Raw genomic sequence first — 15,376 nt, forward strand, 5'->3', positions numbered from 1 at the left:
GTTCAAGCCTAAATGAACTAAAATACCAATATAAGGCACTCAGAAGACGCATTCAAAGTGATGATACGTAGTATTCTACTGCTCACTGAGTGTCAGTCATGCACAGCTCTGCGAGAGACACAAGAGTGTTCAGGGGCTGTTATTTCATGTCTGTAAGGCTCTAATAATGTTAAAAACTGTATTGAGAAGGCTGCAAACAGGTTGAAAATATTGGACATAAAAATGCTTTGCGGAATTCACTTATCAGGGTCGGGTCTGGAACCCCGATAAACGAGGGATTACTGTACACTTTTGATACATAAATTGAAACAGCCTGTGGTGCTGAATTCCGATCCTTATGTTTTCATGTTAACCTGCGCATTGTCCACTTCAGGATGATGGCGCTGCGTCCCGGTGCAGAAAAGAAGATGATGGCGGAGGTCAACTACCAGCAGGGCCGTGAAGGCATCTCCTTGAACGCGGTGGTGCAGGACGTGTATCTGTGCGCCAGTATGGAGTTCCTCCTCACGGTGGGCAACATCTTCCTCCAGGCCACCAAGGAGGGCTTCGCTCAGACGCCCCCGGCCAAGGGCAACGCCGGATCGGGAGATAAGAACAACTCATCTGCCCAAGCAAAGGAAAACAGTGAGTTTAAACAATATGACTTCAATGGTAACGCATAGCTACTCAACTGCCGGCGATCCTTATGAGCTAATATTTTTGCATTACTACATGACAGGAGTGCTACACCCTGGTGTAGGGTGGCCAGCCAATCACAGGGCACATATAGACAAACAACCATTCACACTCACATTCATACCTATGGACAATTTGGAGTCGCCAATTAACCTAGCATGTTTTTGGAATGTGGGAGGAAACCGGAGTACCCGGAGAAAACCCACGCATGCACAGGGAGAACATGCAAACTCCACACAGAGATGCCCGAGGGTGGAATTGAACCCTGGTCTCCTAGCTCCCTGATGCAACTAAATAAGAATAATAATGAAACCCCCTCCCTCACTTAGTCAGTGCACGCTATCTTCCTCTCAGCTGCCGCCCCGGCCGCTGTGTCAAAGACGGAGATTAACGTCGTGATGCGAAACCCGGAGATCGTGTTTGTGGCCGACCTGACACGCGCCGACGCCCCGGCCCTGGTGATGACCACAGATTGTGAAGTAGTCATCACATTTGATGCGGAGAGCTCACAAATGACTGCCGTTATCCAAGACCTTAAGGTATGTTGTTTTTACACTCTCATGCTGTTTTGCAGTGGGTTTCACAGTTTGCGATGGGTTTTAGGTTGTGGCATGTCCCTTCCTGAGAGAGAAGAGGGTGAACAGCGTGACCACAGTACTCCAGCCATGCCAGGTCTTCTTCCAGAGTAGTCAGACTGAAACGTCTCCACAAGCTATGGAGCTTTCCATCAGTGCTCTCACGCTGAAGGTCGGTGCTTCTTGAGCTGCATGATCTGTAAATCTGTGATCTTAGGAGGAATAGCTTTGACTCATCTTAGTAGGAATAGCTTTATCTAATCTTAGGAGGAATAGCTTTAACTGATCTTAGGAGGAATAGCTTTAACTGATCTTAGGAGGAATGGCTTTAACTGATCTTAGGAGGAATAGCTTTAACTAATCTTGGTAGGAATAGCTTTAACTGATCTTAGGAGGAATAGCTTTAACTAATCTTAGTAGGAATAGCTTTAAGTGCAACGAGGGGCCTGAATTCTCATCAATTCCCAAATTGTGTCCTCACTTTGCAACCCTAACGCGCGTTTAACTGTCCATCCAGGTTTCTCCCATCATCATCAAAACACTCTTAACCATCCAGTCGGCCCTGACCCCAGCTGCAGAAACAACAGAGGAGCTTGAAAGTCCCGTCCCGGTGGACATGTGGTTGAAGCGGGACTGGAAAGACCTTAAATTGTGGTTCTTGGAGGAGGAGTGTGATTCAAACACACAAACAGAGGCCCCGCTGATTCCACAGGGGGAGACGTTACAGGTGAGATTAAAATGCCGACTTACTGTACAGAACAAAACAAAGGAGTGACTTTTCCCATCCTTCCAGATGAACATCAAATCGATTTGCGTGACCCTTGAGGCTGGGGTCGGACACCGCACAGTCCCTTTGCTTCTGGCAAAGTCCTCCTTCCAGGGAAACGTCTCAGACTGGACTACGCTCATCAACTTGCACAGTGTGCTCAATTTAGAGGTGACACCACAACTATAGCGCATTAGTACTGCAGACTCTAACTTGAATCCTGCATTAGGTCCATTACTATAATGAGGTGATGGGAGTGTGGGAGCCGCTGCTGGAGCCTTTAGAGGATGAGACAAGAGACGGTTTCAGACCCTGGACACTGGACGTGAAGGTACTTATTATGCACACCCATGAACGGAAATACATGCAGATATAAGTAATAAGTATCAGTAACTTGTCTGCAACCAGATGAAAAAGAAGCCACTGAAGAGTGTAAGATATGCAGATGAAGTGGACTACAATGTCCCAGACTACAAGACTGTCATTGTCATCAGCAGTAAGGACCAACTCAACATCACCCTCTCCAAATGTGGACTGACTATGCTGAACAATCTGGGCACGGTGAGAACACAAACAACTTGTCGTCCCCTCCTCTCCCATTTCAACCACCTTTTTGTATCCCGGCAGGCGTTTGCCGAGGCTGCCAAAGAAACAGCAGGGATCTTTCAGAAGGACGAAGCGCCGTTTGTGGTGAAGAACCGCCTGGGCCTGCCAGTCTTTGTCCAGTACAGCGACATGTTTTCTCCCATCGACATGCAGAGCGACAACCATACGGTGGAGCTGCAAGATGGCCAGACGCTCGGGATGGACTATATAACCACAACGGCATCTGACCAGTTCTCAGCGATGACCTCCTTAAGCGAAAAGGACTACTACATCCAGCCAAGTAAGTCAGCACAGTTAAATCCCTGCAAGGCAATTGGTCTCGCTTCTATTCCGTCCACTCTCTCAGCTCCAGCCGGCCACACGTCAACCTGTGTGATCCCCCTCATTAAGGTGGAACGGGGAATGTACAGTGTCATGCACCGGGAGTCGGGAGTCACTCGTTTCCTGGTGTGTCAGATTTACTCTGTGGAGGGTAGCAAGTTCATCAAGATCCGCTCACCGTTCCAGGTACTTTGCTAACATTCTGGTAAACGTTCATGACAACTGTTATTATCATGAGACACCATAATCGCACCATAATCGCAGTTAAGGGGTCATGCCTCGGTTTTTGTAGTTACTAATCCTTTAATTAAAAACTGAAGGTAAAAAAAATACCTAGCAGACAAACAGTTGAAATAGTCTGAGATATTGTGTTGTTTTTAGTAAATTGATGTTTCTTATTGCATGACTTGCGGCTTGTAGCACCATTTCCCATCTCTACTGAACAATGGCAGCACAATACTTGCACACTGGCTTATTTCACGGGGGTACTTTAACAATAGAAGAGGTTTTTTCCTTGGACTATCATGAGCCGTGACTTGTACGCGCCAAAGGCTGGCCTGAACTGCTGCATTGTATTTGTTTACAGATTAGAGACACGTGACAATTCCATGTACAATTTCTTCCCCACGTATTTTCTACAGATCATCAATCACTTCTCAATCCCATTCAAAGTGTTTGAGGGATCAACGTGCCTGGGGACGTCGCTCCCCACGGAGGAGTTCTGTGTGCCTCTGGACTCATACAGGTGAGACCTTATGAAAACCTTTCACTTCTGGTGCCCACATTCCCTTCAAATCTCTAACATCATAAAAACACACATGAGGGACGAATAAAGGCTTATCTTATATGCCATATAACAAGTGGTGCAATAGCATGTACTAGGGGTGTAAGAAAATATCATTTCGGCGATATATCGCGATACTTCCTTCCACGATACTGTATCGATATTAAAAAGTATGATATGGATATTTTTAGGCATTTATCATAGACTGTATATGGTATTTATTCAAGGTTCATTTCTGATTTGAATTGAAACCTCCGATGGTTAGGTGGCAGCACTTACGTAGTCAATTAGGCAAGGACGTTGAACGAGATTGACGAGTGAAACGTCCTCACACATAAACACAGTTCAACATGGCAGAATGCCAGCACATAACAGCGGTCCCCTGCGGCGTACAAAGGCTGAAGTGTAGACACATTTTGGATTTCTACACAAAGTAGGATGTGCAGAAATTGACAAAACCCATGCCGTTTGGAAAATGTGTCATGTTTCCCGTATAAAGTATTTGGGAAACACGACAAATCTGCGAGTCCACTTAGCGAGACACCATGAGGACCTGCCGCTAGCAAGCAATGCCGAGGTCCTTTTGTATACTACAAAAGTAGTACTGTGATATTGCAGGTATTTTGTTTTTCAAATTGATATCACTATTTTGTTAAATAATGCTTATTTCAAGCATCCTAAAAGGACTTTTTACTGGCTTTTTACTTTGTTCCACAAACTGTTTTGATGGTGGATAAGTCAGGGACTGTATGCATTTTTTCACAGCTAATAGAATGTAAACATTTGAGCAGGATTTTGAGACATAATTTCATTTATTTGTTTTTATGTTGTTTTTTTTGTAAATTTAAAGCTGAATGTTAAAGCTTTATTTATCCAAATGCTACACTTTAAGGTTTTACAGAGGAAAGTTTGTGATACAGCATAACATACTGTTCTAATCAAATTAAAAATGTGTTTTTTAAGTGCATATTGCTGGTGTAATTCAGTTTTTCCAGGAAATAATCTTTAACTACAAGAAAAACAAAAAAAATATCGCCTTGTTAACAGTATCATGATATATCGTATTGTGAGCCATTATCGTGATACGTATCGTATCGCCAGATTCTTGCCAATACACACCCTTAGCATCTACCCATAAGGCCATTTGATGCAATTTTAGAACAATTGAGAATGGAAGAAAGGGGGAATAGACAAGTGGAAGTACTCTAATGATTCACACTTGACTAGAAAGTTAGCAAAACAGTGAATAAATAACGGTTATCAAACAAAAGAAACTACGGATGCTGCGATTGATTGCCGCGAGAATCCAAACTAGTCTCTAAAAGGGGGTCCGACTGGCTTCTTCTGCTATTTGATGCGTTTTGTCAGGGGGGGAGGGCTTGCGGCCGGGCAGTGTTGCCTATTGTTTACAGTATTGGCGGTGAGTAAACAGCTGTTTGCTAGCCTGCCATGACACAGGAGACAGCCAATCTGAATGCCGAAGACTAGAACACTCAACTTCCCACAATGCAGTTCATCATAAAGGGCGTTCTTACACTGTCATTTTTTTTTTTTAACGATAAAATTGCCACAAAAACTGAACCGCGATGGAGCGAGGGAACCACCGTATTGAGTGATACGAACGTAAAAGGTGACTGTAGGGGAGTTATTTCATGTTGAGAGCGCTCTAATAATGTTTAATCCATATAGGTTTTCTATGCCATTACTATGAAAATATTCCATTAATAATGAAGGGATCGGCGGTGGTTAGCGCGCAGACCTCACGGCTAGGAGACCAGGGTTCAATTCCACCCTCGGCCATCTCTGTGTGGAGTTTGCATGTTTTCCCCGTGCATGCGTGGGTTTTCTCCGGGTACTCCGGTTTCCTCCCACATTCCAAAAACATGCTAGGTTAATTGGCGACTCCAAATTGTCCATAGGTATGAATGTGAGTGTGAATGGTTGTTTGTCTATATGTGCCCTGTGATTGGCTGGCCACCAGTCCAGGGTGTACCCCGCCTCCCTCCACCCCCCGCGACCCTCGTGAGGAAAAGTGGTAGAAAATGAATGAATGAATGAATGAAGGGATCCTACCAGGGGCGTCACTAGGTTCTGAGGACAGGGGGGGCTTAGCCCCCTGGAGATGCAAAGGATATGAATGAATGTAGTAGACATTCAAAAAAATCAAAATATCCAAAAAACAAATAAGAACAAGAACCGGGATATAATTTTCCCACTTTTGGACAGATTTAGTAGAGATAATAATCATTATTATATTATTAATTAGCCGATTATTATTACTATCATTATTATTCTTCTGATTATTACTGTATTGTAGGCTAGTATTAGCCTGCTTATTAGCCTGCTTTTGCCTTATTATATGAAATGAGATTTTTATGAGATTTTTTTGTAAAAAAAAAAAAAAGGCCCAATGACGCCACCGGATCCTACTTTCCAGAGATTGACTTATCAGTGATCAATTATATAATAATCATTATTATATTATTATTATCCTATTATTATTATTGTGATCAATTATATAATAATCATTATTATATTATTATTATCCTATTATTATTATTACTATCATCATCATTATTCTTCTTCTGATTATTGCTGTATTGTAGGCTAGTATTAGCCTGCTTATTAGCCTGCTTTTGCCTTATTATATGAAATGAGATTTTTATGAGATTTTTTTGTAAAAAAAAAAAAAAAGGCCTAATGACACCACCGGATCCTACTTACCAGAGATTGACTTATCATGGTCAGGTCTGGAACCAATTAACAGTGAGAAATGAGGGATAACTGTGTGCACTGTGTGAGAACAACACACAATAGCGGTGTTTACTCTACAGACCTCCATGCTCATTCTCTTGACTTCTGTTTTCCCAGGTCAGAGCTGAGCCTCCAGCCCGTCACGGGGGATGAGCATGATGACTTTGAGTGCTCTGAGGGCTTCAGCTATGAAGACATCAACCTGGAGCAGCCCAATATGACCATCCAGCAGACGTGTCGTCTCCGCGGGGAAGTCGGTGGCGTCCTGACTGTCAACATCGTGCCCCGTAGGGACAAGGTGATATTTAAAGACACTGGTAGTGTGGGGAACAACTTCGACGTGCCCTTTGTGCTCCACCTGTGGCCCTCCATCCTACTACGCAACCTGCTGCCTTATCCCATCACCTACAAACTCAATGTAAGCCAATGCTTCAGAGTGTGCATCCGTACAAAAACCATTTAGCAATACATTACAGCATCCACCCTGTATGTATCAGGACAGTGGACAGTGCGCCCCTGAGGCCAAGCTGGACCCGGGACACTCTGCCCAGCTTCACACCGCTGTCATGGACCAGTCCAGTCTTCACCTTCGCTTGGTTGACTACTTTTCTCAGGACTGGTCTGCTCAGTACAGGTATGACTACTTATAGCGTATATGTTAAATCACCAGACACTTTATTAGGCACACCCACTCACAAGTGATAGCCAATACAAGAGCAATACAGTCCGGCTTTTATAAAGAAGCCATTTTCAGCCTGCAACTTGTTTTTATTGTCCTTTGGAGTATTCTGAAAATGAATTCATTCATTCATTTTTTTACCGCTTATCCTCACGAGGTCGCGGGGTGCTGGAGCCTATCCCAGCTGTCTTCGGGCGACACCCTGGACTGATCTCCAGCCAATCACAGGGCACATATAGACAAACAACCATTCACACGCAAATTCATACCTATGGACTATTTGGAGTCGCCAATTAACCTAGCATGTTTTTGGAATGGGGCGCCACGGCGGACGAGTGGTTAGCGCGCAGACCTCACAGCTAGGAGACCAGGGTTCAATTCCACCCTCGGCCATCTCTGTGTGGAGTTTGCATGTTCTCCCCGTGCATGCGTGGGTTTTCTCCGGGTACTCCGGTTTCCTCCCACATTCCAAAAACATGCTAGGTTAATTAGCGACTCCAAATTGTCCATAGGTATGAATGTGAGTGTGAATGGTTGTTTGTCTATATGTGCCCTGTGATTGGCTGGACACCAGTCTCCCGAAGACAGCTGGGATAGGCTCCAGCAATGAATGAATGTACACTTACCACTATTATCCTAGGTGTTGGCATGCCATTGTTATCATTGCTAGCTTGTTAGCATTGTCATAGTAGCCTTTTTAGCCATTTTCATAAGTAGACATTTGAATCTTGGTTGGCTGGCCACCAGTCCAGGGTGTACCCCGCCTCTCGCCCGAAGACAGCTGGGATAGGCTCCAGCACCCCCGCGACCCCCGTGAGGAAAAAGCGGTAGAAAATGAATGAATGAATGAATGTTTTTGGAATGTGGGAGGAAACCGGAGTACCCGGAGAAAACCCACGCATGCACGGGGAGAACATGCAAACTCACCACAGAGATGGCCGAGGGCGGGATTGAACCCTGTTCTCCTTGCTGTGAGGTCTGCACGCTAACCACTCGAAAATACGTAAATTCATTGGATATATTATTAGAGCCATTTTACAGTAATACAGTAATATTTAATAACTAACACAGAAGTTAGCATGTTGATGTTTTGTTTGGATGGCTTAGAACAGAGGTAGGGAACCTATGGCTCGGGAGCCAGGTAGGGCTCTTTTGATGACTGTATCTGGCTCTCAAGCGTTTATTACCACAATAAAAATGTATTTTTGCTAACATTTTAAAGTAAACATCACAGAAATGACTGTTAAAAATAATCAACAACTTTCTTATGCATTTTAATCCGTCCATCTCTTTTCTACTGCAATACGGCCAACCATATCTATCTTTCCTGATGATATTTTCCAGGTCAAACACCAAAACTTGATTATTACTGGGTAATGCGGTAGTCTACCTTGGTCATTGAGATGTCAACATGTAAATGCAAACTTTCCTCCTTTAGTCAAATAGTCACCTAGCTAAAGCTGCAGAACCAAGCCTTCTGGTGAAGATGGCCAAAAGAATGAAATACATGTACGGAGTACGGTGCAAAACCATGCAGCAGCAGAAGTTAATGGCAGCAAGTATTTGATTTATTATTGGACACTGCGCTGCTCACGAAAGTGTGCTGGCCACACCCCATTGGCCTGGGGTAGTGTGCCTGGTCTACGTAATTAGAGCCCATTATATCTAAAACTGTTGGTCTTACATAAAAATGCACACATTTTATTGCATTCAATGTTTAAAAAAATGTATATGGCTCTCACAGATACACATTTTAAAATATTTGGCCTTCATGGCTCTCTTAGCCAAAAAGGTTCCCGACCCCTGGCTTAGAATGTATTGACCTACAGTCATGGTCGAAAACACTGTCAGATAATGCACGACTTCTCACAGAAAAGTCCAAAAATGGACTGGACAAAAGTAAAAAAAAAAAAAAAAAACTAACTTTATTTTACAGTCTCCACAGTAACCAGGAGGAGATCACCTTAATCACGTTCGAGTCCCTCCAAGAGGACGAGGAGTTTTACAGTGACGAGAAGACAAAGGCGGAGCTGGACATAGCCGTCCACGTCAAGTACGACCAGGGCCAGACGGAGGTCGCCATCCACTCGCCGTACTGGATGGTGAACAAGACGGGCAGGCTGCTGCAGTACAAGGCTGACGACATCCACCGCAAGCACCCTCTGGACTGCGACATGCCGCTTCTCTTCTCCTTCAAGCCTCGTTACTTCCTAAAAACCAACAAGGCAAGAAAGTCAAAGTTACCTTTAAAGTAACCTTAGTCTTATCATGTCATCTTGTCCTTTTCTTCCTTCAGGTCCGTCTAATGATCTCTGAAAGTGAGCTCTCCGATGAGTTTTCCCTGGACACAGTTGGTAGCTACGGAGATGTGAAATGTAAAGGACAATATAAAGATTATCGGGTGAGATGCACCGTTTTCTTTTTTTTAAAGTAGATAACACACAGGGCTGGACAATAACAATGTACCAATGGCCCGGGGCAAGTTAAAACAAAATTGGGGCAAGTAAATCCAATCAGTGATATTCCCATCGGGCAAGTGCACTTTGGCATGGTAAAACACGGACTGCGTAATTCCGGTGGTAATTTGCAAACCAATCCTTGCAAATCTTGAAATGGACCAATCAGAATTGTTTATTTAGACCGGAGTCCACAGTCCGCGTTTTACCCACACCCGTTCTTGTTCGCGATCAACCAATCAGGGATGGTTTGACTAGGAAAACATCTATCATGGCGTCCCTGCCAACATGGTGTAATTCTGTAAAAACAACTTGTGAAGGAAAACAGCAAAAAGTGATGAAACAGTGCCTCCTAAACAAGTATTTTATTAGCGGCAGCAAATCAAATGATGGCACAGGTGAGTGAATCACATTGCTGTGACAATTTGAATCGGTCACAATGAAACACCACCGATTAGATCCAATACCCAAGTGCTGATTTTGCACAAGCTACAAAATCTAGCGCTTCCATTTCTCTGTGTATTTTTCTCACCTTTGCTTCACAAATTATTGTTTGACCATTGAGCATTTCTTTTTCCGGATTCAAAACACTTTACTAGTACACAAATGTGTCTATTCAATAATGTTTCATTGTGGTGCACAACTTATGAATATCACTGCTTACTACGACTACCATGTGTGAGGTAGTATGGCATGCCGTGTTAACATACATCTCCATGAATGTACTTTTATTTATTTTGACAAGTCTCTTGACAATCCAGATTTCCATGCAACGTCATGATCTATGTAGGAAAAACAACCACAAGAAATGATAATCATTTCATCTTTATTTGAGATTATCATGTGATGCCACAAAAATTAGATGATATCATTATGGCGGTCTTTTCATTTTACATGGGGCAAGTTCGGGCAAGTAGTTCTCACCTTAAGGATTCCCCATGGGCAAGTCATTTTTGTTTTTAATGTCGAGCCCTGACACATCCACCCTTTTTTCATTTAGGTTGGTGTGAAGATTGACACATGCAGTTTCAGTCTCACTCGCATCGTGACCTTCATGCCGTTTTACATGCTGGTCAACGGAACCAGGCAGTCGGTCTTCATATGTGAGGTGAACCAAGACAACTGGACTGAGGTTCCGCCAGGACAGGTCAGAACCCAGCTCAAGTAGGATACATTTAGCCATAAGTATAAGTATAAGAATAAGCCATAAGTGGGGCATTCATGGTACAGTAAACCTCGGATATATCGGAAATTCGCTCACAACGGACAGATAAAAAAGAACCAATTTTTCTGTAATGCATTTCCAATAAAAATTCATTGCATATATCGGATTTTTTATAACGGATTTCGCCTATTTCGGACAAAATCTCCAGTCCTGTTCCAATGCATTTCCATTAAATTTCCCTCGCATATATCGGATGGCCGCATCGTGACGCTCTGATTCGCCGAATCGTGACAGGCCGCTATACGACGTCATTTGCAGCGTTTGCAGCGTTGCCTGCGCGTCCAGGTACATTGGAAACATAGTCAAGGAAGTGCCTTTTTATAACGGATAAAATCCGATTTACGCATATACCGGATATAAATCCGATATATGCGTAAAACGGACATTTTCCGGTATACGCATATAACGGATTTCGCTTATATCGGACAAAACCAGTGGGAACAATTGAATCTGATATATCCCAGGTTTACTGTACTTTGATACATGAATTCCACTGGACTTGCTGGTACAGAGGCCGTCTGAACCACTGTATAATATTTGGACATAATAGTATTCTTCTTTTTTTTTTTAGTTTGCCGTTCCGTTCTGGCCTGAGGACGACACCAAGCTTGTCAGTATCAAAACAGAAGGTTGCCTGTCTCCTCAGACGATTGACTTCACACGTCCGGAGAACTGCTTATTGCTTCACTTGGATTCTGTAAGTAGACCCAAAACCAGAGCGGGATGGACCTTTTTAAGGAGCCGTTTTTATGCAGAACACTCAGTATGTGTTTTTGCTGTAGTTTGGCGGGATCATTGTCCAAGTGAACGTATCAGAGCACTCTGCTACAATACGATTCTCAGACTACCATGACGGTGCAGCCCCGTTCCTCATCATCAACCACACCAAAGAACAGCCCTTGCATTTCCATCAGAGGTGAGAGAATTCTATAAATACGCTCAGTGGACATGATTTACTAAAATCCAATGCAAGAACAGTATCAGACACATAATACTCTGTTTTGAGATATATATTCATTTGACTATATGTTAATGATTGTGGCTGCAGTTTGCATTTTTGCTCATTTTTGCTGCAGTTCTTAGGCAATATGAAGTGGAGACATCGATTAAAAGGGACCTATTGTGCTTATTTCGGCGCTTTGTATTTGGACATCTTCCTGCTTGTGACCCAAATGGTCTGTTTAATTTACTTTACCCCACTCCGCCCACTCCGGTGTGATTAGTAACACTCCCAAGCGCTCCCGATGGGGCTTCCGGATACATAGATCCGCGTTCACCGAGTGCAGGTAATCTGCAGCCTATATAAGGAAGTGCGGATCGCAACTCGAGTAGAACTGTATTGTATATAACTCTGGGAAAAACTTTTGATTTTTGTTAATACTTGGGTTGTTTATATTGTTTATTTTTCTATATTGTGTATTTTGTACTGCTTATCTGACTCTGTACTCTTGCTGCTGTGCAATACAAATTTCCCCACTGAGGGACGAATAAAGGCATATCTTAATCTTAATCTTAACTCTAAAACTGAGCGTGCTGAGGCATCCCAAACTTCGGTCATTACTCGCATCCAAATGGGCAAACCTCATTATGTGACGCTTTGGCATTGTTTAGCATAAGAGTACAACATTTTAACTAGATTTATTGGTCAGAAAAGTGGAAAAAAAAGCATAATAGGTCCCCTTTAAACTGCCTTGCTTTTGTATTTTATACACTTTGTTCTCGCTGTTCACATGTTCCTCTTTTCTTTGCAGCCAAGTGGGGTTCTTAAGCGCACATTATTAAAATATACCATATTTCCTTCAAATAGTGGCCATTCCTCCAATAAAGGCTTTTTGTACATTGTGATATACAGTATCTTATCACATACTACAGTATTAATTGTCCCTGTACCCTAGAAACCGCCCATGAATGATACGGGAAAAGGCCGAAATGATACTGTGTCAAAGCCCAGGGCAGTGATACTGATAAAATATAGAGTTTAACCATGTCCAGTATCAGCCCCCGCGGGGCATGATACTGGGTCTGATACCAGACAAACCATGTGATGATCTTATTATCACATACTATTTAATAATGAGCTTATTATCACGTACTATGTAATCAAAAGACCATTTTGTTTCCAGAAAAAGTTCAGTTTATTACATGTATTTTAGGAGGAACCACAGTACCGAGACAGCACTTGTAAAGATTTTAAACGACATCAGGTGGAATTTGGATAACAAGAACCTCACAGTCTTGGTTCTACTGGATCTAAGCTCTGCTTTTGATACAGTGGACCATCACATTTTATTAAATAGACTTAGATACCTGGTCGGCCTCTCTGGTACTGTTCTTAACTGGTTTTGTTCTTATCTCACAGGCCGATGTTTTTATGTAAGTATGGATACATGTTCCTCAGGAACCCATGAAATTGAATGTGGGGTTCCTCAAGGCTCAATCTTAGGTCCACTCCTTTTTAATCTGTACATGCTTCCCCTTGGGGACGTGATCAGGAGGCACGGCATCAGCTTCCATAGTTATGCTGATGATACACAGCTATACATCGCCGTGTCTCCTGATGACTCAGGGCCACTTGATGCCCTTTTTAACTGCATTGTAGACATTAAGTCATGGATGGCAGAGAATTTCCTGCAGCTCAACCAGGACAAAACTGAGGTTTTAGTCATAGGTCCTGAAGGCCAGAGAGAGAAACTTTTACCAAAATTACAGGATATTAAACTAGCCGACTCTGTCAAAAATTTGGGCGTGATTTTTGACTCTGAGCTAAATTTTATCCCACATATTAAAAATATAACAAAAATAGGTTTTTATCACCTTAAGAACATAGCCAGAGTCCGCCCGTTTCTCTCTCAGGCCAGCACGGAGGTGCTAATGCATGCTTTTATATCCTGTCGTTTAGATTACTGTAATGCCCTGCTCTCTGGTCTTCCCAAAAAAAGTATTTTAAATCTCCAATTATTACAGAACTCAGCCGCACGTGTGCTGACGAGGACCAGAGGGCGGGAGCACATTACACCGGTTTTAAAGTCGCTGCATTGGCTCCCCGTCCGCTTCAGGATCGATTTTAAGATTCTCTTACTGGTTTTTAAATGTCTTAACGGCTTTGCCCCTTCTTATTTATCTGATCTGCTTTTACCATATCAACCCCCGCGGTCCCTGCGGTCCTCCGGCACTGGCCTTTTAGCGAAACCAAAACCCAGAACAAAAACCCACGGTGAGGCAGCATTTAGCCACTATGGCCCCCACCTGTGGAACAGCCTGCCGGAGAGCCTCAGGACTGCGGAGACTGTTGATATTTTTAAAAGAAGATTAAAGACGCACCTTTTTAATCAGGCTTTTAACTAATATTGTTAAGCTTTTATTATGTTTTCATCCTTTTAGTCCTATTTTATGTTCTTATTCTTCACCTTTTAACTTCAGTGTTTTGTTTTTATCTTGTTAGTCCTATTTTATGCTCTTAATCTTCAGTTTTTAACTCCAGTGTTATGTTTTATCTTTTAGTCCTATTTTATGGTCTTAGTTTTTAGCTCCAGCTCCAGTGTTTCCTCAGGGGGGTCCTCCACACTGGGGGCTGTTTGGGTATGCTGAGGGGGTGCCATCCTTGGGTCCCTTCGACACGGCCGGCTGGGGGGTTCCTCCCTTTAATGTGGGGGTCCGCCCGTCTAACGGAGTCGGAGGGCCCGGGTGCTGGTCCTCCGATGGCACGGCCTGCAGCTTCTCCCAGTGTGGACGGCCCCAAAGGTGGCGTTTCCTTGTTCCTCAGTACCATGCCATGTCTCCCTAATGTGGGTGATTGTGTGCTTGCGTGTGTGTGTGTGTGGGTGGATGGGTGTGTGTGTGTGTGTGGGTCTAGTATGGAGGGTGGGAAGGAGGGGCTTTCTTTTTTCTTCATTGTTTTCCTTTTTAATTGTGGTAATTGTTTTAATTCTGGAAAGCACTTTGTGTCGCATCTCCTTGCAGGAAAAGTGCTCTACAAATAAAGTTGATTTGATTTGATTTGATTTGATTATATCTAAACAGTGTAAACACAACAATTGCAAAAATATTTCAACAATAATATTTTATCAACAGTCTTATCTTATCAATGTATGACAATTAAAGTTCCATTAATCAAGTTTGGGTTTTTTGGTGACTGGAGAAGCACTAGGAATATTTATAGTGTGTGTTCACACTTGTGCGCTGTTCTCTGATTGGTTGTTTCACGGGCACGATACCAGAGCAGCGCACTCTGAGTGGACAGCTACGGGGGCTGATACCGGACATGGTTAAACTCTATATTTTATCAGTATCACTGCCCTGGGCTTTGACACAGTATCATTTCGGCCTTTTCCCGTATCATTCATGGGCGGTTTCTAGGGTACAGGGACAATTAATACTGTAGTATGTGATAATAAGATCATCACATGGTTTGTCTGGTATCAGGCCCAGTATCATGCCCCCGCTTGCCAGTATCAGCCCGAGACCGAAGGGGGCACTTGGGGGCATGATACCTGGCCTGATACCAGAAAAACCATGTGATAACCTATAATTATCAT

At 43.2% G+C, this 15,376-nt stretch overlaps 1 protein-coding gene across 7 annotated transcripts in view; it reads left to right on the top strand.

The window, feature by feature from the left end:
* The window catches only part of vps13a (vacuolar protein sorting 13 homolog A), a 63,285-nt gene that overhangs the window by 28,747 nt on the left and 19,162 nt on the right, over positions 1–15,376 (top strand). For 5 of the 7 annotated variants that reach the window (XM_058070437.1, XM_058070433.1, XM_058070435.1 and 2 more), the window contains 17 exons: positions 374–624; positions 1,030–1,214; positions 1,279–1,422; positions 1,768–1,977; positions 2,044–2,187; positions 2,246–2,347; positions 2,425–2,577; positions 2,644–2,902; positions 2,969–3,129; positions 3,585–3,688; positions 6,599–6,899; positions 6,979–7,115; positions 9,097–9,385; positions 9,457–9,561; positions 10,617–10,763; positions 11,413–11,538; positions 11,624–11,757. In XM_058070437.1, coding sequence (XP_057926420.1) covers positions 374–624; positions 1,030–1,214; positions 1,279–1,422; positions 1,768–1,977; positions 2,044–2,187; positions 2,246–2,347; positions 2,425–2,577; positions 2,644–2,902; positions 2,969–3,129; positions 3,585–3,688; positions 6,599–6,899; positions 6,979–7,115; positions 9,097–9,385; positions 9,457–9,561; positions 10,617–10,763; positions 11,413–11,538; positions 11,624–11,757 — 2,952 coding nt within the window. Of the gene's footprint in view, positions 1–373; positions 625–1,029; positions 1,215–1,278; positions 1,423–1,767; positions 1,978–2,043; positions 2,188–2,245; positions 2,348–2,424; positions 2,578–2,643; positions 3,130–3,584; positions 3,689–6,598; positions 6,900–6,978; positions 7,116–9,096; positions 9,386–9,456; positions 9,562–10,616; positions 10,764–11,412; positions 11,539–11,623; positions 11,758–15,376 lie in introns of all 7 variants that reach the window. The other 2 variants (XM_058070434.1, XM_058070440.1) reach the window with 1 other exon arrangement.

This window comes from Doryrhamphus excisus, chromosome 4, assembly GCF_030265055.1.
Source record: "Doryrhamphus excisus isolate RoL2022-K1 chromosome 4, RoL_Dexc_1.0, whole genome shotgun sequence".
Classification (NCBI taxonomy): Eukaryota; Metazoa; Chordata; class Actinopteri; order Syngnathiformes; family Syngnathidae; genus Doryrhamphus; species Doryrhamphus excisus.